The sequence below is a fragment of the Equus caballus genome, chromosome 18 (genome assembly GCF_041296265.1).
Source record: "Equus caballus isolate H_3958 breed thoroughbred chromosome 18, TB-T2T, whole genome shotgun sequence".
In the NCBI taxonomy this organism is placed as follows: domain Eukaryota; kingdom Metazoa; phylum Chordata; class Mammalia; order Perissodactyla; family Equidae; genus Equus; species Equus caballus.
Genome location: NC_091701.1, coordinates 64,284,224 through 64,311,448, shown reverse-complemented (window position 1 = coordinate 64,311,448; position 27,225 = coordinate 64,284,224). Strand labels below are relative to the sequence as shown.

The 27,225-nt window shown below is 39.2% G+C and overlaps 2 protein-coding genes and 1 pseudogene across 3 annotated transcripts in view; 1 reads left to right on the top strand and 2 right to left on the bottom strand.

The window, feature by feature from the left end:
- The window catches only part of FAM171B (family with sequence similarity 171 member B), a 63,912-nt gene extending 63,008 nt beyond the window's left edge, over positions 1-904 (bottom strand). The window contains exon 1 of the mRNA XM_001501647.6: positions 362-904. Coding sequence (XP_001501697.1) covers positions 362-581 — 220 coding nt within the window. The 5' untranslated portion in view covers positions 582-904. The remainder of the gene's footprint in view (positions 1-361) is intronic.
- On the top strand, positions 783-8,866 carry LOC138918634 (tRNA selenocysteine 1-associated protein 1-like; annotated as a pseudogene).
- A 4,596-nt stretch (positions 8,867-13,462) lies between these two features.
- The window catches only part of ITGAV (integrin subunit alpha V), an 84,535-nt gene continuing 70,772 nt past the window's right edge, over positions 13,463-27,225 (bottom strand). For both annotated transcript variants that reach the window (XM_023622166.2, XM_023622167.2), the window contains exons 24-30: positions 26,674-26,779; positions 25,900-26,058; positions 24,961-25,071; positions 18,382-18,495; positions 18,174-18,281; positions 17,479-17,601; positions 13,463-17,221 (exon numbers count right to left, since the gene is read on the bottom strand). In XM_023622166.2, coding sequence (XP_023477934.1) covers positions 17,126-17,221; positions 17,479-17,601; positions 18,174-18,281; positions 18,382-18,495; positions 24,961-25,071; positions 25,900-26,058; positions 26,674-26,779 — 817 coding nt within the window. In that variant the 3' untranslated portion in view covers positions 13,463-17,125. The remainder of the gene's footprint in view (positions 17,222-17,478; positions 17,602-18,173; positions 18,282-18,381; positions 18,496-24,960; positions 25,072-25,899; positions 26,059-26,673; positions 26,780-27,225) is intronic.

The window sequence follows — 27,225 nt, the reverse complement described above, 5'->3', positions numbered from 1 at the left end:
GTGTGTGTGAGTGTGTGTGTGTGTGTGTACAGTCATTCCCAGGGCAGAAGGAAGAATTCAGAAAGAAGGGAGGGAAGAGAAAAAGATCAATGGAGGCAGTCGCTCACCCCTACCCCTCCCGACCCCTCCCCACCTTACTGCAGAGCTCTGCGCTTCCCAGAAAGCTCATCACCCAAAGGGCAGATTCCCGAAACCAGAGCACAGCCTGAGTCCTGGCCAGGCAGTCTGGGGAGACTGCGGAGATGGGGATGGGTAGGGACAGGCGATGGGAAGCGATCTAGGGAAGGGGCGAGGAAGCCAGGGACACCAGATGAGCTCTCCGGCGGAGATGGAAAGGCAGGGCCGGGCTGCCCGGACCTACCTGGAACAGTAACGGTGGAGGATGCCCCAGGCACCTCTGGCCTCTCCTCCTCAGCCTCCTCCCGCTGCCGTTGCTGCTGCTGTTGCTGCTGCTGGATGAGGCTGAGATCGGAGCGGCTGAGCTCGGCTCTGGCGGCCGCGGGGACCAGCTGTGCCTTCAGCAACACCGCGGCCAGGCCGAAGAGCAGGGTGCAAGGGACGCGCCGGCTGAGCCTCGCCATGGCCGAGAGCCAGAGGGCCGCGGCGGCATATTGCGGGGCTCCGGGCGGCGGCGGGCGCCAGGGCTGCGGGCTCCGGCAGCGCCCGCTTGCACGCTCCCCCTCGCGCCGTCTGCCTCGCACACCCTCAGCAGGAGCAGGAGGAGGCCGGGAGGCGGAGGGAAGCAGGAGGAGGAGGGGGAAGGCAGCATCCTCCAGCACGTGATGCGCGGGGCGGGGCGAGCCGGGCGCCCCGAGCAGATGCTCGGTTCTCGCCCGCAGCCGGGCTGCTGCGAGGGTTAGTGCTCCGCGCGGTGCTAGGGTGGTGGGCTGGGCGGAAGCCGCCAAGGATCAACGAGAAAGGAGTCCTTCTGCGGGCTGGCAGACCTTCAGACCCTCCAGCCCCTACCGAGGCTCCGGGAAATTTTGCACAAAGTGGAATAAAATTCCCCCCACCTGGCCCTGAAGTAGAGGAGAGGTGATAGGTTGATTACCTTCCTACAACACTTACCGCATCAGTGGCTGAAAAAGCTAGGGTCTCCTAACTAAATAGGCTTTGCTCATCATGGCCATCATTGGTTAGCTAGAAATTAAACTGTGGCTCTCCAGATTTTGACTAAACTTCCTTTTTCTGCCCAAGTGGGAATCTCTTTCTGTATCATAAAATATTCTTACGTACATTTTGTATAATTGGTAGCCTAAGTTTTTCATTTGTTCAAAACATATTCTACTAAATGCGCACTAGGTGCTTACAGTATGCCAGCCTTTAGTCAGGTGTTTGGAACAAGCAAGATACAACCCCTGCGTTCTAGGAGCTCACTACCTGTTAGGGTAGAGGAACATACAAGCAAATTATAATCCAGTGTGTGGTTGCCACTGGGGAAACACTACGTGTAGAGGTTGCAATGAATTGGAAGAAATTATGTGGGATACGGAAGGGGGCTATAAAATACTCGGGAAGGTGGAGTTTAAAGAAGAATAAGAATTCCACACGTAGCTGGGAGCAATCGGGTCATCTAAAAAGTAGAGCAGCATGGGGGGCGGGGGCGTGGCGGTGCGCGCGCGCGCGCGCTCGCACAAAGCGCAAAGGAGTTTAACAGCACAGTGTGCTTGGAAAACTGTGAGCAATGATTGTGACAGAGTGACAGTGTTTTAAATTGAAAAGGAGACTGGAGATCAGGTCACTAAAAAAGTAATAGCGGACGCTTCTATGGTACTTCATATGTGCCAGGCACCATTCAAGCACTCTTTATATGTTAACTCTTGTAATAACCTTAGATGCTATAATAAATTCAAGTAAATTTCAAGGAAATTGAAATTTACGCTGCAAGTGACTGTGAAGTAGTGAAAGAAATTAATCAGGAAAGAGACTCGCCACCAGTCTGCATTTTAGAAGGATCATTTTGCTGTCAGCATGGAAGATTGATTACACAGGGTAGATCAGAGGAGAGGAGACCAGTTCAGAGGTGTTTGCAAAAGCCCACGAGGCGATGGCCAAGGCTTTTGAGACTGGAAAAGAGAGGAAATGAGTGAGACATTCAATATTTAGGGCTGGAATCAACAGAGATGGCTGGCTGGTTGGGTGGGTGGGAGGGGAAGGGAGAAGGAGAGAAATGAGTGTGTCTAGCATAACAGTCAAATTGCCAGATTCAGATCCTGGGTGGCTGCTTAGAACATTATCGAGATTAACTGGTAGTACAGCCTGCAGAATAGGGTGAGAGGCCACAGCTTGTTCAACTATAGTCTTTTTGCATTTGGAGTGCCTGTGGGACATCTCATAGTCTAATGTAAATGTGATCTGACTGCGACCTCGGTCAGTCACCATCATTCTTGATTCAGCTGATTTGGCTATTGGACAATCCCTCTCCACTCTCACCATTCTTCTGTGTGTTTCTCCCACATGCTTTTCTTAAGTAAAATGCAATTAAAACTTTCCAACTTGCTGGAAAAGAACAAACTTCTCAATAGTGGAAAATTATTCTTTGATCAATGGTATAAAAATAATGCCTATAGAACCATAAAGTAAAATAATAATAATAGGCATTTTACATGCATTATCTCTTTGTATCCTCAGAGCAATCCTACAAGCTAGCTCTCATCCTATTTAGCAAATGGAAACACTGGCAATCAGAGAGGCTACTGTCTCCCCAAAGCTACTCTAATATGTGACTCTAACTGCACTGTTTGAAACTTTTACCATGAGCTTGTATTGCTTTTTTAGTGATGTTTTAGACAAAAATAAAGTATGGGGGCTACATAATTTTTGGAAAACAGATGCCAAAGTGTGGGTTCTCGCAGTGAATGCCATTGTTCCATCACGGCTCTGCCTCGCCTATGCGAGCAGGAGCTATTGGGGGAGGCTGAAGGCAGAGAGCCTTCACTAGTCTCACCAAGCTGTTTTTGTTGCATTTTCTTCCAATTTACCTCTGCCTGAAAGAAAGGAGAAAATGGAAATGGCTCCAAAAACCTGACTTGCAGGAAGAAAGGAAGGCTTCCAGGATTTCTGTCCTTCTGTGTTATGGTGGCCAAGTCATCTTTAACATATCGGAAGCTGACCCTCCAGAGGCAAAGCCGCTGATTACACAGCCCCCAATAGAGGGTGGACGTCAAAGCCTTCAGTACTATGGACTGTTTAAAGAAATAAGTTTTGTCGATCAACATGGTCTTGACATAGTTTTTAAATGCCCCATTGCTCATACAGCTTATGCCTAATTTCTGTGCAATATACAAATCTATATTATCTGATGCAATCAGGGCTAGTAATTGGTGAATCAAAAAAGATGGTGAAGAAACATAAAAATCAATATATCTTAATTATATTTTAAACTGCTTATTTTATCTTAAAATAAGTAAAAGCAGATTCATTTACCAATCTTTTGATGTAGGGCTAAAAATTGAGGGTTTTTTTGAGTATCTAACCACATCCTAGGGTTTGAAGTCATAAACCACCATTACAGTGCACCCCTATGATTTGCAGTTTTAGTTTAAGTGGAAGGCGTTCTTAAAGACTCTTGACAAACAATGTGAGTGCCAATTCCTTCTATTTTCAATTTTTTCCCAAATGTTTGCAATTTTCTCACTCACTTACTATTAAACTTAGTTTACATAGAAAAATGCACTTTGCTCAAGTTTATATTTCATCCATTCCTTATAACACATAGAAGTGACAAAAACAAGTTTGTGAACAAGCATAACTGACTCAGCACACACACCAACTGGTGGGGACAAAACCAAGCAGATATTCAGGAAGGTGTATCCTGCCGCCTGCGTGTGCTTCACGCGTCAGTCAGTGTGATTTACAAAGAAATGGAAGATGCCAGTTGATCTAGGACGTTATTTTCAGTTTCCTAATTCATGATACTGTTCATGCTTAGTACAATATAACCATAAATGTTAGAACTTCTTCATTTTTATAAAACTACTACAAGAGCCACCAGAAAGCAAAGAATAATACTATGCATATATAATATATTAATTCTTCCCTGCTTGAAATCTACCAGTACCCCCCCGCCCCCCACCCCACTGTTCTTGGCACAAAGTCCAAAATCCTGAACAGACTTACGAAGCCCTTTATAATCTATCCTCTGACCACCCAGGCTCATCTTTTAATATTTCTTACATAAACACTTACACACAGAGAGAGAGAAGGGAGTTTTCTTATTGCCTTGAACTAGACTGATTTGGGTTGCCCCTAGACCTTAACATACTGATTTCCTCTGCCTGGAACTCTGCTCCTCACCTCTTTAACTGGCAAGCTCGCATAGAGCCAGAAGGTCCAGCTTAGATATGACTTCCTCCAGGATACGTTCCCTGGCATCCTTAGCTTTGATTAGGTACTCCTGCTTTGAGCTTGCAGGACACCTCATATTTTCCCTTAGGACTCTGTTATTTAAAAAGGATACTTACTTGCCTATATCCTCACTAGCGTAGGTTCCGCAAGGGTCAGGGCCATCATGTTCACAGCTGTGTCTCCAGCTCCTACCACAATGCCTAACACTGATTGTTTGATTACTTGGTTGATTAAATCAATAAATCAATTTTATGAGGCAGAACTATTGGTTAATGGAGGAGAGCCCTGGAATCAGGCTGCTCTGGTATCTACCACTCACAGCTTTGTGTGTGATTTACAAAAGATTTGGGCCTCGGTGTTCTCAAGTGTATAGTGGGAGAAATAATAGAGCCTAAAAGAGGTAAAAAAAAATGACATAATGTAAAATTAGAGTTTCTTGCTATAGAAACTGTTCAGTAAATGTCAGCTGTTACTTCTTTGGTTAATGTATGCATGTTTATTCTGTTTCATTTATATATATTTTATAATGTATATAAAATTTCATATTATATGTAGTCAATTCTCATTTTTCTTGTTAGTTGTGTTCTATAAAGTCACTGCAAACACTAAATTAGCAAATACTGAACCATTGCTCCTAGGAGGAATACAGTCTGGTTCCTGCCAGCCTCTGGTCATAACATTTTTATCAACTGAACAATACATAACCTTGTTTTATGTGTGTTTCTGTTTAAAGACACCTTATTTATTATATATTGCAGTGCATTAATATTGAGCTCACAGCCAACAGCACTATAACTCATGCCTGAAAGAAGCTTATCTAATGCATGTATTTTCTCTGTAAGGCACAGCACAGCCTTCTTGGGTTTAGGAACAGTGACAGCTCTTCAGCACTATAATTGGGGGCTATTTTAAACAACAAAATCTCCAATGAAAAGTACAAAACTGAAAAAAAAAAACTGGCACTAAATAGACCATAAAAAGGACCCTTGTATCTAGTATGAGAGCCGAAAGAAGGAAGAGCATCACCTCATTTGAACTCAGCTGGGCATATGTATGTTGGGCAACTCAAATTTTTCACTGCTTTGCACATTTCCAGGAATAACCATGAAAGTACTGATTTGGGCATTATAAATACATTTTAGCAAATAGGCAAATTTGGAAATATGGAATCATGAATAATGAGGATCAACTGCATATGTTTGTGTGTGTAATATATATAATGTATTTCTTTTGGTGTACATAAGAAAGATTGGATAAAATAAATTATTGGGAGCCGAATAACTCTGGAAAGAAAATATGAATGCTATCAAGGATTAAGAAAGAACCCACCTCTGCAGTTCCAGGCTCCAGGGCTGCCCCAGGGCTAGGCTGGCCCCTGAGCCCCAGGCAACAGGCTAGCACCTTTGGACACAGCCTCCAGGCCAGCCTTCATGGCCCCAAACCAGGCCTGCCCCAGTGTCAGAGCGATCCCTGTGGCCCCAGGCTCCAGGCCCTCTCCCCACCAATATCTACAAATCAATCAGTGTGATACATCACAGTAACAAAATGAAGGACAAAAGTCATATGATCATCTCAATAGATGCAAAAAAAGTCTTTGACAAAATTCAACACCCTTTTATGATTAAAAACAAAAACCTCTTAACAAATTAGGTATTAAAAGGATGCACCTCAACATAACAAAGGCTGTATATGACAAGCCTACAGCTAATGTCATTCTCAATGGTGAAAAGCAGAAAGCTTTTCCTCTAAGATTAGGAAGAAGACAAAATTGCCCAAGACAAAATTGCCCGCTCTGACTACTTCTGTTAAATATCATACTGGCAGTCCTAGCCAGAGCAATTAGGCAAAAAAAAAAAGAGATAAAAAAGCATCCAAATCAGAGAAGACATAAAATTGCCTCTGTTTGTAGATAACATGGTACTAGATATAGAAAATCCTAAAGTCTCCACCAAAACTGTTAGAACTAATCAATGAATTCGGTAAAATTGCAGGATACAAAAATCAACATACAAAAATCAGTTGTGTTTCTGTACACTAACAATGAACTATCTGAAAAAGAAATTAAGAAAACAATCCCATTTACAACAGCATCAAAAAAAACCCTTAGGAATAAGTTTAACCAAGGAGATAAAAGATCTGTACACCGAAAACTATAAAACATTGATGAAAGAAATTAAAGAAGACACAAATAGTTGGAAAGATACCCTTTGTTCATGGATTGGAAGAATTAACATTGTTAAAATGTCCATACTTCTCAAAGCCATCTATAGATTCAATGCAAAGCCTAGCAAAATTCCAATAGCATTTTTCACAGAAATAGAAAAAACAATCCTAATATTCATATGGAATCAAAAAGAATGTGAATAGCCAAAGCATTCTTAGCAAAAAGAACAAAGCGGGAGACATCGCACTACTTGATTTCAAAATATAGTACAAAGCAATCGTAGTCAAAACAGCACTGGGCTGGCCCTGTGGCTCAGTGGTTAAGTTCACATGCTCCCCTTAGGTGGCCTGAAGTTTGCCAGTTCGGATCCTGGTCACAGACAGGACATACACACTGGTAATCAAGCCATGCTGTGGTGGCATCCCACATAGAAGAACTAGAATGACTTATAACTAGGATACACAACTATGTGCTGGCGCTTTGGGGAAAAAACAAATTGGCAACAGATGTTAGCTCAGGTGCCAATCTCTAAAAAAAAAAAGAAGGGCAAACTGGTACTCTGAAAACTATGAAATTTTGTTCAAAGAAGTTACAGTGGATCTAAATTAATGGAAAAACATCCAAGGTTCATGAATCAGAAACGTAACATTGTTAAGATGACAATACCCCCAAAGTGACCTACCGAATCAACACAATCCTTATCACAATCCCAGATGACTTCCTTGTAGAAACTGACAAGCTGATTCTAGAATTCACATGGAATTGCGTGGGACCCCGGATAGCTAAAACAATCTTGAAAAATAAGAACAAAATAGGACTCATATTTTCTGATTTTAAAGTTTACAACAATCCTATGGAGGCCCGCCTACGGATAGGTGCCCTGGAGCCTACGTGGATGAGAACTTCACTGCCAGAGCCCTTGCCTCCACAGGGGAGACCAGGATAAGTGTCAAAATTACCCAAAACAGCCTCACTGGACTCCCAGCTGGCTGCTGTTTTGTAGAATGCACAGATTTGGCAACAGCTGGGAAGTGTTTGCATAAAATTAATGGGAAACATCATCTAAGAGCCACACCTGCAAAATGTTTTAAAGTGAACTATGCCACTTGTAGGAAATAACCAAATAATAGCCCTGAGTACTGCCTCTTTTGGGGGAGGGTCTGATCCAAGATGTGGATGATGGCAAGCTTTTAGAATTCTTCATCTACATCTGCCGCTCCTGTCAGGAAAGCAAGGTGGTTTTGGATGAGGGCTATGGTTTTGTGAAACCATTGGGCTATGGTTTTGTCAAATTCACGGATGAATTCACAGATGAAAAGTGGGTCATATGATTCAAATAGCTACTAAACCCTGGGTTTAGAGGCCCTTCCCAGGTGACAGGCATGTAAATCATTAAGATTCTCTGAGGTCAGAAAGGATGTATTATCTGCTTTATGTCAAAAAGCAATAGTTTTTGGAAATTTACCAATGAACAGGAACAGAAGCAAACCCTTACAAAGTGCCAGGAAGCAGTGGGGCGGGGGTCTAAACAGGCACTGCTGAGCATAGCAATCCCTAACGTGAGCCATGTGGAGCTGGTGGAATACAGTCAGATGTGCAGTTACAGCTACAACCAGTATTACCAGCAGTACCAGAACTACCACTCCTGGTGGGGTCATGACCAGAGCACAGGCAGCCACAGCAACAGTTCCTCCCAGTGTGGCCATACCCAGAGTACCATGCAGACATATTGTTCCGCCACATGCCCAGCCGAGTGAGCAGTGCCCGATACGTTGCCAAGAGACCAAAGAAAAGACCTAGAGACAGCGAACAAGACATAAGGGTTTATTGGGAAGTTCCGTACAGGGAGGGTCCAGTGGCAGCCAGCTGGACTGAAATGGACACGGCTACCGGCCCCTGAGAGAAGCTTGCTTAAGTAGGCAGAGGAACAAAGGCTGCATGCTTGCCAAGGGGGACTGTCCCTGTATGACCTGCATTCCAAGGACCAGAGCCCCATGCTCCGCCCCCCGCCGCCCCCCACCAAGGGCCTCCGTGTTCCCTCAGATCTCAAGGGTCTTTGTGCTAACTCTCCAATGAGAAAACAGCTGGGTTAACCAAGCCCAGGACTGTTATCATTGTGAGTGCTGGTACATAGCCCAGACAAGGAGCCTCAAGGACACATGGTCTTAAAAGGGCACACCAGCTAGTGCCCCTACACATATGAAGAAGTTGCACTCGATCGATGACCCCGTGCCACAGCTGGGTGTCACTGAGGCCAACAAGGAGTTCATAGAGCAGACTGAGGAGCTGTATGATGCACTGATGGACTGTCACCGGCAGACCCTGTACAACTGTCTCCAGAGATCCCCACCATGACTTAGCCAGGACAAAGGAGAAGCCAGAGTGGGCCGTGAGAGGGAGAAGGCAGACTCCTTTTGAAAAAAAAAAATTGCAAGAACTTTGGCTTTTTTGAAAATATGATTTGTAAGTTTTAGTGATGAACTCTTTCACTAAATTATGAATATTCCTGAAATACTGCTGCCTTCGTTTGTTAGTAAACCATTTAATTTGAGTTTGAAAACCAAGGGACCGACTGTTGAAGAGGGTTGAACAGGTTCAAATTTGTATTTCTTTAGGGGCCAGCCCAGTGGTGTAGTGGATAAGTTCGCACGTTCTGCTTCTTAGTGGCCTGGGGTTCGCTGGTTCGGATCCCGGGTGCAGACATGGCACCACTTGGCACACCATGCTGTGGTAGGTATCCCATATATAAAGTAGAGGAAGATGGGCACGGATGTTAGCTCAGGGCCAGTCTTCCTCAGCAAAAAGAGGAGGATTGGCAGCAGGTGTTAGCTCAGGGCTGATCTTCCTCAAAAAAAAAAAAAAATTTGTATGTCTTTGAACAAGAATCATTTACCCAGGTAGGACTATCCATTCTCCTGGAGATAATAACAGTTTGGGATTATTAACCAAAATAGGTCATTCAAACAGCTACTAAACCCTGGGTTTAGAAGCCCTTCTCAGGTGACACGCATGTAAATCATTAAGATTCTCTGAGTCAGAACACATGGATTATGTGCTATGTGTCAAACCGTGGGCAATTTTATCCAAGGCATTTCAGGCATCCTCCTTCCTCCAACAGATTTGCTCTAAGTCTGGTGACTGGGTAGAGAAGAGTTCATTAGGCATTCCAGCTGGGATAGGCCAATGTGTGACAGGAAGTGATGGAACCAGCTAAACCTAGACCAAAAGGCTCAAGACTTGGGGGTTGGGGGGGGGGGGAGGACTCAGAGAGCGTAGCCATGAGGCACAAAGAATTATTCACAGACTTTGAAACCAAATGGAGTTTGCTCAGCTGGATTTTACAATTGCTTTGGACCAGTGATTTCCTTTTTTTGTTCCCTTTTTTCCCTTTTTTGAATGAGAATGTCTATAATTATTGTAACATGCCTGTTGCACCATTGTATGTTGAAAGCACGTAACTTTTTCTTTAGTTTCACAGGTCCACATATAGAGAATCGTATCCCAGGATGGATCATAAACCAAGCCTCACCGATACCCAGTTTGGATGATTTAAATAATGAGATTAGGGACATTCAATCTGATGAGATGAAGAAGGGATTTTGGTCTTTGAGTTGACGCTGTAATGGTTTGATTGGGGGGACTTTGGTATGGGTTGAATGTATTCTGCATATGAGACTGATGCGAACCTTTGAGGGCCAGAGGTGGACTGTGGTAGACATAATAACACCCCCCAAAAGATGCCCATGACCTAATCCCTGGTTCTCTGAATGTGTGACCCTTCAGAGCAAAAGGCCCTTGCGGTAATTTAAAACTACTTCATTGTCCAAGGCACGAGAAAGTACTGAGGCTCACCCAGTGACCAAGCCTGCATGGATGTAGGGGAGGCTATGGAGTGAGGAAGGGAAGAACTGGCTGTGGGGAATTAGAGGTGAGAAGGGACTGTTTCTGTTTGATGCGTAAACCAGATTCTCAGCTCTGTTACTGAGTCACTCCTATGCTGCAGCTGCTTTAGGATTCCCTTGAGCGACCAGGGCTGTGCAGCAGGATCGACGTGCCACTAGTTACTGCTGGGTCGTCTCTATTCCTTGCAATCACTGAATACCCGTGGAGTGATTGAGAGAAGACCCTTGAAGTTGAGTTTGGTAATTTAGCACCACATGGTGGGAAGTGTGTGGCTCTGGTTTAGTCATAAAGGAGGCTCAAGTCGAAAAGTCAAAATTGGTATACTGAGAAGTAGGAAATTTGCTCATTCTTTAATAAACTCTTCCCTTTGGTTTCCTCACTAAAGTATACTGAAAATTGCAAAATCATCCACTTGTCTGCCAATTAGGTGAGAATACCTCTGAGTTTTAAAGGTGTTTATGTCACTTCTAATCTCAAAAACAACTTTTTTTTTTGAAGGAAGATCAGCCCTGAGCTAACATCTGCTGCCAATCCTCCTCTTTTGCTGAGGAAGACTGGCCCTGAGCTAACATCCGTGCCCATCTTCCTTCACTTTATATGTGGGACGCCTACCACAGCATGGCTTGCCATGAGGTGCCATGTCCACACCTGGGTCCCAAAGCAGTGAACCCCGGGCAGCCAAAGCGGAAGGTGTGCACTTAACTGCTGTGCCAACAGGCCACCCCTCTCAAAAACAACTTTAACTGCACTGTTCAAAGAGGAGAAAATTTATAAGCCATCAGAACGTTCTTGCCTATGGGAAGTTCACCATGTACCCTATACAAGATCAAGAATAACTCCTATTACTCAGGTAGAGAGCATAATTCTCCAAGTTAAATACCACCACTGATAATGTGCATCACTTAGTGCTTTTGAGGGATAACTTTGTAGTAACTGTTAATAGTCTGAATACAAGATTGACTGAAAAGCAATGCCTAAAGATTCCATTTCAACACTCCAACATCTGAGAAATGGTGTAGAACTTTGAGATTACTTCAAGATAGTTTTTTAAAAAATAACACAAATGTAAATTATTCTAAGTTCCAATTCAAAATCTAAACTCCTTTTATTAAACCAACACCAATTTACATATTTATTATGCTTCAGGAGATGGGGCTGACAAGGAAAGGGACCCAGGAGGTAAAAGGGAATCTAACCATATAACTCTCTAGGCAATTCAGAACAGGTTAGAAAGTGAATAAAGATATCACTTGGAAAAGGATTGGTGTTGCACCAATTGATATGCAGGCATTTCAGCCTATTCACTAGATAATAGCAAATCCATTTTATAAACTGTGAACTAGTAATCTAGGCAGTGTTGCACAGCAGAAGGCATACTGGACTAGGAATCTGAATATGTAAACTGAGGTCCCAATCCTGGCAGTTACTGCTTTGAACAAGTAAGGAACCTTCTGGGCATCATCAACAGTGTGAAGGGGTGAGGTAAACCCCTCCTGATTTGTGTTCAGCAGTTTGACATGGTGTCGGTGGATGGTGTTCTTTGGATTGTCCTGTTTGGGGTTCACTGAGCTTCCAGTCTTGTAGGTTGCTATTTTTTTTATCAAATTTGGAAACTTTGGTTTCAAATATTTTGTCTGCCCCATTTTCTCTTTCCTTTCTTTCTAAGACTCCTTGTGCACCTAGTTAGATTGTCCCACAGGTCCTTGAGGCTTTTATTTTTTAAATCTTTTTTTTTTTTGCCCTCTGTACATCACTTTGGATGAATTCTATCAATGTAAGTTCATTGATCCTTTTTTCTGTTCTGTCTACTCTACTTTTAATCCCCCTCTGATGAATTTCTGATTTTAGATACTGTATTTTTTAGTCCTAAGGTTTCCACTTGAGTCTATTTTATTAGTTTCCAAGTTTTTCCCGAAATGCCTACCTTTTCACCCCAAACTTCCATGTTTTCCTGTATAGACTCTGACATATTTATCATAGTCATTTAAAGTAATGTCTGCTGAATTGTTTGTGGGTCTGTTTCTATTGACTAATTTTTCTCAAAACTATGGGTCACATTTTTCTTTCTTTTCACTTACACACACACACACACACACACACACACACCATTGTGGACGATACATTGTAGTCTTTAGGTTGTGGTATGTTCCTCTGAAGATAACTGCCTTTACCAGCAGACAATTAAATCATGGGTGGATCACCTTAAACTTGTGGAAGCTTGGTTTTATGCTTTGTTAGGGCGAGCCCCTTTGGTTTTCCCCTTTGTCCTAGGGTGAATTAATCAATCTTGGGATGTAGTATTTATTCCTAAGCCATAGATCCTCTGGAGTTTTAATGGAAAGACTGGGGTATTCTCAAGCTCCTGTCACCTGGTAAGACTTGAACTCCAAACTCTTGTTCCTCCTGCAGTGGACAGTGGCCGGAATAACTGCTCAGCTCTTTCAACCTTCCAGCTGTTGTTTTCCTTTTGGGCTCTCTGGAGTCTCACTAGAGCAGGATCAGGGTCAGGGTGGGCCAAGAATTTTAGGTGAAAATATTCTCCCTCTTACAACGTGGCTCCTTCCTTTCCTAGATTTCACCCTCAATTTCTAGTCATGATGGCAGTGCCATCATTTCAGGAAATGAGAGGGCATTTTTCTGTTTGCATTCTCTCTATACAACAGAGAGCAGCCACAAGGAAAAGCGTGGTTCCCTTCCTTAAGAGTCAAACCCTCCCTGGTTTCCACCTGCTTTTGGTAACTTCAGTGTCTTCAAAGTTTCTTTTTTTTCCTTCTTAGTTTGTGCATTGTTATCGGACACAAGCTTCTCTACCATTATTGGAATTGGAAACCCTTCTTAAACTTTAAATATCTATGATTCTATGACTTGTAATTGGTGTGTTTTCACATTAGGTTTCCTTTGCTCTTCTTGTATTATCTTTTTCCAAATAATTAACTCTTAAGAATTCAGACTTTCAGAGAGGTGTGTCACCAGTTCGCGGTCACCCTTTTAGTGCATTATTGCTGGCTCATGTGATTAAAAAACATACAACATCCCAGAAGGCAAGTATAAAGGCCATACCCAAACGCGGCACCACACGCTCAAGTTTATTGTACAGTGACGAGTTACACATGGGAAACTAAGCAGAACACTGTCCCAGTTTTCACTAACTCAAATCAAGTTAGCAAATGACACATTTTAGAATACACTCATTTTATGTCTCACCCAATGTGGGTGATCACAAGAGAAGCTAAACAAAGAAAATTACTTTCTATGTTACTTAGGTAGCAAATTAATTTGATATATACAGCTTCCAAGTTACTTTAAGATATTTTAAAGTGTTTCAAAACTAGTAGGGAACTGTTTATGTCCAGCCTGAAAAAGAATGTAGAATGGACCATTTTAGGGGTAAATAGCTTCATTTGTGTATCCATAGCAGAATCACTCCTTCCTGCTAACAAAAATACTAATAAATCTCTGAGTAGGTTAGGTTTACTAAATTAATAATGACACTGAAATTAACTAGGTTTGGTTACATTGTTATATTGCACTTGAGAACAATGACAACAAAAATCGAAGACTCAGTACCTCTCCCAAAAAGTTCATTATGTATCAGAAATTACAATGAAACACAAGCACATATGCATGCTACACACCCCTAGGTTCACCGTTCTAACTAGCCTACCAAGAAGTTAAAAGGGATACTCTCCAAAACACTAAGTCATTCACCGTTTTTGATCCTATATGCAATTTTCAAATGTTGTATATTCTTCTCATTTATCCAACTACCACATATACAAGTTATTCAAGAATACAAAGTGACACTGAGATACGCAATGGTCATACACAAGTATTCCAAGAATGACTTATTCTTCTCCAAGCTCGGCACTACATTCTGTAACAGAGGAACGTCTACCAACTTACAGATTGTTTTCCTTATAAAAATCAGCTAGATACTCTACTTTTGCCACATAAATCTCTCTCCTAAGGTCAGGATTCATTATCAAAAATCTTTATGGCCCTCTTAAAGAAGCCAGTATGGTCTCTTTTACTAATACTTGAATTTTCTCTTTATATAAATATAAAGTATTAATGAGAATTTACTATGAATAAGTAGTTTCATAACACAGGCAGAATTGTGGCACTAATACTTTGCTTACTTGTTTTATACTTCAGAATTACTAAGAACTTAATCAGAATTACAGTAACAACTAATCATAAGAGAAAGGTATAGGGAAGAAAAGGAAAGAATGTTCCTCACACAAATGTTTCTCAATTCTCAAATAAATGTATACATAAGAAATCAACAAGTGTCAATATTTTTTACCAATATCAAATGCTTTAAATATTCTCTACACCTCACTCATATGTGTTTTTTCAAACTGAATCAGATTATAAGAATTTTACACTTAAATGGATTTTAATTCTCAATAAATCACAAACACAGTAGTATTTAAAATGTTTGAAAATTAAAATAGTTTTCATAGGACTACTTTTTGACATTTCAAGCAAATACATTCACAGGCCACTTTAAGGTAAAAAGAATCCCAACATTTTGCCAAACATTTTCCTTAGAGAGTAGGCTTTTGCTTTATACTTCTACCATATTTTTGTAGAGATATAAATTTTCATTTTTTAAAAGAAAATACTATTGCTTAAAATTACATTTCATAAAGGAAATTTCAAACAGCATGTTAATTTCCAATGAAACATCCCACAATCTCCTTTACAAGGTTATACCTTGAGATAGATGCCATAAAGAAATAGATTGTGCAAAAGCAAATAGTAACCCTCTTTTCAAAGAGTGACTTTCTATCCAACATCTATCTTCAGGAATGACTGCTATTAGGCGGGAAAACAGGTAAGACAAAAGTTGTTATAGACCAACTTAGTAACCATCTGTGGCAGGCTCTACGATAAAAATATTTTTTTCTTAAAAAGTTTTAAATTTATCAGTAATAAAAATACTTATTGCATACGACTAAGATCTTTTAAGCTACTAATAAAATCTATACTACAAAACCTATTAATTTTGAAATTCATTAGAACTAAATACAGGGTCTTATCAATATTCTAACTTGTATAACTCACCTACATTTGCCTCTATTTTATGAATATATTCTAGTTTAGCCACTTGTGTAGAGAATTATAACACAAGACATGGCAAGATAAATTTCGATTTTTAAAACATAGAAAAATATTCAATTATTTAAGGAAAATACTTATCATTGCCGAATGAAGACAGCAATTAAAAAGCTATTAAATTCTCAACTTCCAATGTACAACATGACGTAATTGCACAAAAATAGGTATAATTAATAGTCATCCGCAGGCCTTGAGGAACTGTGAATAAATCACCCATTCCTCTAGAAAAGTCATCACCCTACAGGCATATAAAACTACAACTTGCCTCCTATGCAGCTTTTATTAAAAAATCCTAGAAAAGTAATTTGTGTTAATAAGCCTAAGAAAGTTTTAAAAGGTTTCCAATAACTTGAATTGCTTATAAAAGTACCCTTTAGAAGTCACCTTGATATCTGAGACTAGTTTTACACATTACACTTTGCTTCAACTGAGGTCATATCCACGTGAGTAGCATCATGCTATTGCTAGAAGGAAACCAGTGAACTACTTTGAGAATTTCCATTCTAAGCATTTTCCATGGGCTTGGGGGGTTGGGTGCAGGTTCCTATAAGTTGTAAAGATTCCTCATTGATCTTGACCCATTTTCAGTAATAGTTTTGGAAATATAAGGAACAATACATGTACGGGGGAAAACAAATTAATCCCAAGTGAAAATTCTTACTCTAAGAACGTACTATTAATAAGCAACTCTATCAAAGAGCTACAAACGTAGTCTTTTAATTAAAATGCTTTTTCTTTTTTGTATTGTAAATAGCCAGACTGATACAATGGGATAAATGTACTTTGGAAATGATTTCCAACTCCATATGGCTTTAAGCACCATGATATTTAGTGGAAATTAAACTATTACACATAAGAGGCATTTCTGATTATGGAACGAATTTTTAGTATAGGTTGGCTTAAAGGATTTGAAATACAACTTATACAAATTAAAATGTAATAAAATGGACTGTGAATTAAATATAAATAAAAATTTAACAGCATGTACCCAATTTTCATATTAAAACACAATACTGTACCTTTGCTATTACAGGAAAGAATTTTGATGAAATCACGTTTGTTTGTTTTTTTAAAGTTCTATGATGTAGGTAATATTAAAATCAAGTTCATGCAGTTACAAAGTTAGTAGCTTGAAAACGCAACTGTAGTGTAATGTGTATTAACATTAAGTACCTGTACAAAAGATGTGGATCCTAAGGCCCGAATTTGGATGGCTTTAAAACAACAACAACAACAACAAACAAAACGCAACATACAAAATCAGAAACAATAATCGTAGGAGGTACTGTTTTACATAAAGTGGTAACTCAGGCACTACCTGTCTTATGTACATTGAAGAAGAGCTCTCACTTGAAATTTTATCATTTAAATACCTAAAAACACAAGTCAGTGGATGTGTATTAAATCTATGTCTGAACATAATTATAACAAAAAGGCTCACAAATACTGCTCTCATTTTGTGGTTAAAACAATGGGCACCATCAGCAGTACAGTCTTGGAATTTAATTCCTCATGAAGGAAACTGAAACCTGTAAGGAAGTTGGTGATTCGAACGGGTCAGGATGTAGCATAACTTAAAAATCACAGTTAAGTTTCTGAGTTTCCTTCACCATTTTCATGAGGTTGAAGCTGTTCTCTTTCTTGCTCTTCTTGAGGTGGCCGGACACGTTTAAAAAAGCCCATCTGTCAGTTGAAGAAAAGCTAACATCACTGCCACATCAGTGAAGAAAATTCAAAGTATTCTGAGTGATTATATTCTCACCAAGAAAATTTAAATGGCACTTGGTACAATTTTTCTTCCCTGAAATAGTATGTAATGCTCATCGTGCACCATCATTAAAGGTCCCTTCCTTCCCTTCCATTCCTCCTCCTTTTTCTTCCTCTCTCCCTCTCTTCTTCTGCTTCCCCTCCCTCCCTCTCTTTCTAAGTCCATTACTTACCCTGTACATTACAAATACCAAAACAGCCAGTAACAACAACCCTGCTAGAACTGCTAAAATGATCACCCATACAGGCACAGGCATGGGTGCTGGCTGAATGCCCCAGGTGACATCAGTGGTGACCTGTTGGGGGAAAAAAGTTTGAGTTTTAAAAATAGTTCACTGACTTATTCAACAAATATCTGAATGCCCACAATATTTTACCTTAATGGTATTCACATTATTTTCTTCTCTTGTGTACAATCATTTATTTGGTATTGGTAGCATGTACAGACACACAAAAAGTCTCCCAAATAGGTTAACTTCTGACTGCCTCTGAAACGATTTTTAAATAATCCTATCCAGTTTATGATATGTTGGTCCCATTTTTAATCCTCAAATTTAAGATCTTTAAAATGCTTTTACTTATTGCAGTTAATTTCTAACGTGGGGAGAAATTTCCCAAATTTCCCCCAGTGAAATTTAGTACATGCTAACAATCTCTTACAGAGGACAAGATGCTAAAGTAAAGCTTTAATAACTCCGGGGTGGGGGAGTAAAACAATACTATTAAACCAGGTTATAATCCCATCAAATAACTCTTAATTACTTAAAACTACCAAAATAGTTAAACTGCCATTATTTAAAATAGAATAAAAACATCTATGGCATTGAACTGAGTGGATTTATTCCATTGCCCCAAATCAACGACTTACTAATGTGGAGTTGAAGATATCCTCAATTGGAAGGTTCTTATAAGGAAACTCGATGACATTAAATGAAGCCGATGACTTCAGAGAATATGAATGATTCTGGTTTTCCTTCTGTGTGGAAACAACAGTGAAATGATTTCCTGATGACAGGCCTTTTTCATTTCTTTGAAAAAATGGAGAAGTTTGCTGAATGCTGCATCTGTCCACTTACATTCATAAAGGTCTCGGTCCACAGCAGAGACCTCACATACAGGATTGCACTCTTTCCTCTGTCTAGCCGCCCAACCTGGCAGACAATCTTCAAGCATTCAGCAATTCCACAACCCTGCCAAAACAAATTATTTACTTACAAGAAAAGGTCGTTCTATCATCTCTTCAACATATGAAAATTACACATTATACTTGTTTTATGCAAAGGCTTAAGAGATGATCCAGATTCTTTTGCCTTATAGGAATAAGGTTTAAAATGGACAGGCTAATAATTGACTCTTTGAAGGCTTTTTGTTAAGGAAGGGTTGATTTTAATGTGATTTGTTATAGGAGGAAAAGATCTATAATATTACAAGATTCACTTTTACGGCTAGAATTCAAAATTCTTTAGGCAAACCCAGAGCATGGTGATTTTAGTACGACATAAAAATCAGATCACAATGTGTCTGTGGGAAAGAAAAAGAAGCGAGTGAATCTTTAACAGTTATTCCACGTCAGACCTGTAGAAACCAAGTGTCATGCCGATGGTCTTTGCCACATTCAGCATCTTTATCAGGAACTTGAAGGCAGGCAGGTGAAAATAACAGATATTCACTACCTCATATGTGCTGGTCAAACTGCATTAGATATGTCACATGCATACACCTCACAACAATGCTGTCCAGTAAAGGGCACCTCTAGTTGATGACTAGGAAGAGAAGTGAGCTTCCTTGACCTGATAAAGGGGATCTATGAGAAGCCTATAGCTAACATCATACATAATGGTAAAAGAATGGATCCTTTCACCCCAAGATTAGGAACAAGAAAATGACGCCAATTCATGACACTTCTATTTAGCATTGTTCAGAAGGTTCTAGCCAGTGCAACTAAGCAAGAAAAAAAATTAAAAGATATCAAGATTGCAAAGGAAGAGGTAAAGTGATCTCTATTCACAGATGACAGGATCTTATATACAGAAAACACTAAAGAATCCATAATAAAACCATAAGAACTAATAAGTAAGTACAGAAAAGGTGCAGAATATGAAATCAATATACAAATACAAGCTGTATTTGAAACAGCTATACAAAGCTGTATACAAGCTGCATTTGTACATAGCTATATAGCTATACACTAGCAATGAAAAATCTGACAATAAAATTAAGAAAATAATTCTATTTAAAATAGCCTCCAAAAAGAATAAAATACCTGGAAGTAATTTAATCCAGGAAATGTAAGACATGTACACTGAAAACTACAAAATACTTATGAAAGAAATTAAAGAAGACCTAAATAAATAGAAAGATATCTCATGTTCAAGGACTGAAAGACTTAATATTGTTAAGATGGAATACTCTCAAATTAATAGACAGATCCAATAAAGTCACTATCAAAATTCCAACTACCTTTTATCTAGAAATGGACAAGCTGATCCTAAAATTTATATGTAATTGCAAGGGACCCCAAATAGCCAAAAAAACTTTGAAAAAGAAGAAAATGTTGAATGACTCACACTTTCCAGTTTCAAAACTTACTGTAGAGCTATAATAATCAAAAGATTTTGGTACCAGCAGAAACAATACAGGTATAGATCAATGGACCACAATTGAGAGTCTAGAAATAAACTCATACATTTATGGTCAATTCATTTGCAAGAAGGGTGCCAAGACCATTTGAGGGGGATAAACAGTCTTTTCAACAAATGATGCTTGGACAACTGAATAGCCACATGCAAAAGAATGAATCTGGGCCTCTCCTCCACACCAAATACAAAAATTAACTCAGTATGGATCAGGGATATAAATCTAAGAGCTAAAAACAGAAAACTTAAAAAACCATAAAACTTAGGTGTAAATCTTCAGGACCTTGGTTACACAAGAGTTTCTTAAATATAACAGCAAAATTACAAGAAACAAAAGAAGAAACAGACTTGAGAAAAGAAATTTAGACTTCTTCAAATTTAAAAATTTTTGCCTCAAAGGTGACTATCCAGAAAGTAAAAAGAACAAACTAGCAGAAAGAGAAGTTGAGAATACAATCCCATTTACCTACACAACAAAAAGAATAAAATACCTAGGAATAAACTTAACCAAAGAGGTCAAAGACCTATACACTGAAAACTATAAGACATTATTGAAAGAAATCGAAGAAGACATAAAGAAATGGAAAGATATTCCATGCTCATGGATTGGAAGAACAAACATAGTTAAAATGTCCATATTACCTAAAGCAATCTACAGATTCAATGCAATCCCAATCAGAATCCCAATGACATTCTTCATGGAAACAGAACAAAGAACCCTAAAATTTACATGAAACAACAGAAGAGCCCAAGCAATCCTGAGAAAAAAGAACAAAGCTGGAGGCATCACAATCTCTGACTTCAAAATACACTACAAAGCTATAGTAATCAAAACAGCATGGTACTGGTACAAAAACAGACACACAGATCAATGGAACAGAATTGAAAGTGCAGAAATAAAACCACACATGTATGGACAGCTAATCTTTGACAAAGGAGCCAAGAACATACAATAGAGAAAGGAGAGTCTCTTCAATAAATAGTGTTGGGTAAACTGGACAGTCATATGCAAAAGAATGAAAGCAGACCATTATCTAACACCATACACAGAAATCAACTCAAAATGGATTAAAGACTTGAATGTAAGACCAGAAATCATAAAACTTCTAGAAGAAAAGATAGGCTGTACCCTCTGTGAAATGGGTCTTAACAGCATCTTTTCTTTTCTTTAAATAGACATGAATACTAAGTCTACTCAGAAAAGGGAAACAAAAGAAAAAATAAACAAATGGGATTTCATCAGACTAAAGTTCAGCAAAGCAAAGGAAACCATGAACAAAACGAAAAGACAATCCATCAACTGTGAGAAAATATTCACAAATCATATATCTGAGAAGGCGTTAACTTCCAAAATATATAAAGAACTCACAACTCAACAACAAAAAAACAAATAACCCAATCAAAAAATGGGCAGAGGATATGAAGACATTTTTCCAAAGAAGATATACAGATAGCCAACAGGCACATGAAAAGATGTTCAACATCACTAATTATTAGGGAAATGCAAATCAAAACTACAATGAGATATCACCTTACACCCGTCAGAATACCGACAGGTGTAATACACTTGGCTATAATTACCGAGACAAAAAAACAATGTTGGAGAGGATGTGGAGAAAAGGGAACCCTCATACACTGCTGGTGGAAATGCAAACTGGTGCAGCCACTATGGAAAACAGTAGATTTTTAGCAATTTCTCAAAAAATGAAAAATAGAAATACCATATGATCCAGCTATCCCACTACTAGGTATTTATTCAGAGAACACGAAATCAACAATACAAAGAGATTTACGCACCCCTGTGTTCACTGCAGCATTATTCACAATAGCCAAGACGTGGAAGCAACCTAAGTGCTCATCAACTGATGAATGGATAAAGATGATGTGGTCTATATATACAATGGAATACTACTCAGCCATAAAAAAAAGACAAAACTGTCCCATTTGCAACAACATGGATGGACCTTGAGGGTATTATGTTAAGCTAAATAAGCAGACAGAGAAAGACAAATACCACATGATTTCACTCATATGTGGAAGATAAACAAACACATGGATAAAGAGAACGGATTAGTGGTTACCAGAGGGGAAGGGGGCAGGCGGTTGGCAAAAGGGGTAGAGGGGAACATATATACAGTGAAAGATAAAACTAGACTATTGGTGGTGAACACGCAGTCTATACAGAAACTGATATATAATAATGTACACCTGAAATTACACAACGTTATAAATCAATATGACCTCAATAAAATAAAAAAGAAAGTAAAAAGACAACTTACAGAATGAGAAAAAATATGTGCAATTATAGCCCTGATAAGGGTAGCAGCCAGAATATATAAAGAATGCTTTACGACTCAACAATAAAAGGCAAACAGCCCAATTTAAAAACGGGGAAAGGATGTGAACAGACATTTCTCAGAGGAAGATATACAAACGAAAAGATGCTCATCATCATTAGTCATTAGGGAAATGCAAATAAAGCATAAAGAGATACCACTTCACACTGATGATGACTATAAAAAAGCGTTTTTTAATTTTAAAAAAGCCAATAGCAAGAGATGGCAAGGATGTGGAGAAACTGGAAACCTCATCCATCACTAGTTGGGAATGTAAAATGGTGCAACCACTTGGATAAATAGTTTGGCAGTGCTTTAAAAGTTAAACAGAGCTCCCAAATGACCCAGCAATTGCATTCCTAGGTTTATTCTCAAGAGAACTGAAAAAATATGTTCACAAAAAAACTTGTGTATGAATGTTCATAATGGCACTATTTAAAACAGACAAAAAGTGGAAAGAACCCAAATGTTCATCAACTGATGAATAGACAAACAAAATCTGGTATACCCACAGAATGGAATATTATTCAGCCATAAAAATGACTGAAGTACTAATATATGCTACATACAACACGATGACCTAAAAAACATTATACTAAGTCAAAGAAGCCAAAAACAAAAAGCCACATATTGTATGATTTCATTTACATGAAATGTCCAGAACAGACAAATCCTTAGAGACAGAAAGCCAGGGGCTGGTGGCAGGGAAGAAGGGGTAGGGACTGCTTAATGGGTACAGAGTTTCCTTTTGAAATGATGAAAATGTTTTGTAATTGGTTAATGGTGGTTGCACAATGTGAATATATTAAAAATCACTAAATTGTATAGTTTAAAATGGCTGAAATGGTGAATTTCATATTATGCAAGTTTTATCTCAATTTTTTAAAAAATGCTATTCTCTAGGAGGATAGAGTGTACAGGATGGAAAATGAGGTGGGGGTAGGAAGTAATTTCTATTTCATACGTATTGGCCAGGGAAGTTCTGTCGTACTCTGCCTTTATGGACACCAGAAGGAGACAGGACATAAGCCACAGGGATATCTGGACAAGGAGCACTCCAGGCAGATGGGAGAGCAATTTTCAAAGCCTGGAGGTAGAAACATGCTTGGGGCTGTCTATTCAATGACAGCCAAGGCAGCCAGAATGCGAGGAACAGAGAGAGGAGAGGAGATGCAGGCAGAAATGCGGAAGGGCCTTGATTCTGTTGGCTTCAAGGCTTCCCAGGTTCTGGCTTTCTCTCAGAGTTAGGTGGGAAGGGACCAGAGTGACATGATCTAACCTATATTTAAAAGGATCACTATGGCTTCTGATGGCAAATAATGGTAGCAGGGAAAAGGTAGAAATACGGAATCCAACTAGAGGTTTGAGAATAGTCCAGGTGAGAGAGGACGGTGGCTTGGGTTAGGCTATGGCAGTGGTAGAGCTGATGAGAAGGGGCCAGATTCTGGGTCTTCTGAAAGTAGACATTAACAGAATTTGCTGATATAAGAACATGAGATTTGAGAGAAAGAGAGGAGTCAAGCATGATGCCCAGGTTTTGGACAGAGAACTAAATGTGGAATGCTGTAGAAAGAGCAGAGTTGGGAAAACTCAAGGGTACATTCTTAGAGTTAAGTTTAAGATTCCTATTAAATATTTAAGAAGAGTTCTACTAGGCAGTTGGATGATCAAGTCTGGAGTTCAATGCAGAGGATCAAACTGGATATATAAATCAAAGTCATCCACACAGGGGTGGTATTAAGGGCCATGACAGTGAGTAAGATCATCTAGTGCAGCACTGTTTGACAGAACTTTCTACACGACAGATATCATCAGTATGGGGATATCTGCACTTCCCAAAGCAGTAGCTCCTAGCCTCATGGGGCTATTGAACACTTGAAATGTGGCTGACAGAGACGTCAATATTATAGCACAGATCTAAGGAACGAATGTAGGTGGAGCAGACAAGAAATGTGAGATTTGAGCCTTAGAATACTCTTACAGAGTTTAAAGGTCTGAAAATGGAGGTTAAGAAGAAGTAGTCAGTTGTGGTAGGTGGAGAACCAGAAGAGAGTAGTGTCCTAGAAATGAATGAGGAGTGCTTCACGAAGAAGGAGGTGATTAACGGCCAAAAGTCACTGAGCAGTTGAATTGGATGAGAACGAAGAAGGACCATGGCACTTGGTGACGTGAAGTGACTGCTGACGGCTAATGAACGTAAACACTGCACCAGGTTCTCTGCCTGGTGATGGGTTGCAGATCGGTTAAATTTCAAACACTTAAATGATAAGCCCTTTCTAAGATTATAGTCATTACATAGGCTGACTCAAAAAAAGTTGATCACAATGTTAATCATTATTGTAATATATTGTTATTGAGGCCTTCTGGGTTTTTCCTGCAGTGTTGCACTAAAGCCTCAAAGATCAGGATGAGGCCAGGAGAAATGTCAGTTAAAGGAGTGTAGTCAGAAAAATAAGTTGGACCATAAAATATTTTCATTAGCAATCTATAAAGTCAGATCATTTGAAGCAAATTTGGCATTAATTTGACCAGGAACAAGGAAATTATGAAGAATGGATGGTATAAAAGTATATATAGTTCTTTCAAGCACAGCTGTTGTTATTTTTGAAATGTGCTTTGGCATCGCTTCTACAATCACTTATTTTTAAATGTTTAAAGTGCTTGTTGTTGAGATGGCGCTTACCAAAGTGTGAACGTCTCCTTCAGTGAGGGTGAGATCTCGCTTAGTGATGAGATGGTTCCGGTCACCTTGCCCAGAAACTGTGTCATTCTTTTCAGTTTGCGAATTTGAGATCTATGATTACAATAAACTGGTGGTAAATAATAATGGAAAACATTTTACATGGACATTTTGGCATAAACTATTATATGTGATTAAAACAGTGACTGGAAATTTGGTACAATAGAAAACTCACCACTTAACATATAAGGTGAAAAGTAAGCATAGAAAATAAAGATTAGAGTCTTTCGTATGTAGAAAAAAGTTACCTCTGCCTAGCCATGATTTTCTCCCCTTGCACAGCGAGACAGGAAACTGATAAAACACAGAAACAGACTGAAATTTCACAGTGTACATCTGTGATGAGTGTTAATTAGGAACATACATCTTTTGTTTTGTTTTCTTAACTTTCCTTAGTCCAAATTGTGCAACAGCTTCTTGTCAAAACTTATGTGCTAGGATGGGGATGACTGTAGCCAAAGTATACAGAATTCCATAAAATGACATTTTTCTAGGTCATGTAAGTCAAGAGAGCCACAGTAAAATGTTGTATCTTATCCCAAAGACAAAAATTTCAACAACAAACATCCTCAACACAACATTATAGTGGATAAACCACAAGGCAATGGAACTAAACTCAAACTGAGTCACTTACGAATATCTCCTGAGGCTCACGAAACACTTCGCAAATACACCGTTCACTAGGACTTCCCAGAATCAACCTTTACTCATGTCACGAATAAACAATTTAATTCTTAGTGTACTGGTTATGAACTAAAATATTTTTGCAGAGTGGGTCTGTGGATTAGAATAGTTGTTTTATTTCACTTATTTCTTTTATGGGTTCAGAAAGAAAGGCAATAAAACGTCATCATAATGAAGTGCTGCTATTAACCACATTACCTTAATCCTCAAAGGGTTGATCTCCATATCTGAGGTGCAGTTCATTGGCCCATCAATATCGTATTGCAGGATGTAGAGCAAGGTGTTATTGTTGTATTTGTAAGGCCACTGAAGGTTTAGCATTGCCTTGCTGAATGAACTTGGACCGTTGTTTCTCAGCTAATGAGGAAAAGAAAAGGCAAACACTTTCGGCAAAAATCTACTCTATAACCCTTCCCCTACACCAACCTTAGGGATCATTAGCAACAGGATTTGAACAACAGCAGAGTTACCATAGTAACCGTAATACTGCAACATGCCCATTATTATGCAAAAGAGATGAAACTCCACATTTGCCTCTAGCGTAGGGCAGGATGTGTTGGAATGAAAATATAAACAAAAGAGGAAAATATGGAAAAGTTACTAATGAAAGATAGCGTAGAAAATTCTCTTCCTGCAGAAACAAAATTTGGATGTTCTGCTATAGGCATTTTCGATTTTTAGTTAGAATTGCAAAATGTCTGTGTGAAAATATTCAATGACCTATTGTTTTTATTCAAAAATTGGTTTTAAACAAGAATTTGTATAAACTGCTTTCTTTACCCACTAGAAGCTACTTATCTAATAAAAATGAACTTATGAATAGGGAAAAAATTCAAAGAAATCTCTGGTATATACTTAAACTATGCAGAGTGTACATAAAAATTAAATAGATTTGTTTTTTTAAAAATAGTCCCTCTGTTCTCTCTTTGCCGGCTCTCTACTAGGTATCAGTTAAATCCAAGAACTGCAAACCTCATAGATGTGCTGAACGACTGGCCCAACGTCTTCCTCAGTGTCAGGGTTCTCCTTGTGCTCCCAATTCGGAATCGGAAGAAAGATATGATCAGGACTTGAGACTCTAAACAATGACCAAAGAAAACCTACCATGAATATCAAAATGATATGGTCAGTCCATTTTCAAAAGTAGCCTGTATCCAAATGAATAAAATCAGAACTAATTAAAAAAAAAAACCCACTATACATGCATGTGTACATGCGCACGCGCGCGCACACACACACACACACACTACGCTTTACTGACTCTAATGTAACAGGTGAATTGATAAGTCAGTTTGCATAAAGTTCAATAAACTTATTTTGTGCCTGCTGTTGCCAGATCTGGTTTATTTCCAGAGGATTACCAAACAGTTATTCGGGGCTTGGGACACACGTAGGACCTTCTTCTTTCTACAGGAGCTGCAGTTCTAGCAAAACCACCACTAACCACCGAGTGCCTACGTCCAAAACAAGCTAGGGGGCCTCATAGTTACTTTTAAAAAGGAACTACTTAGTGAAATAGTTTAA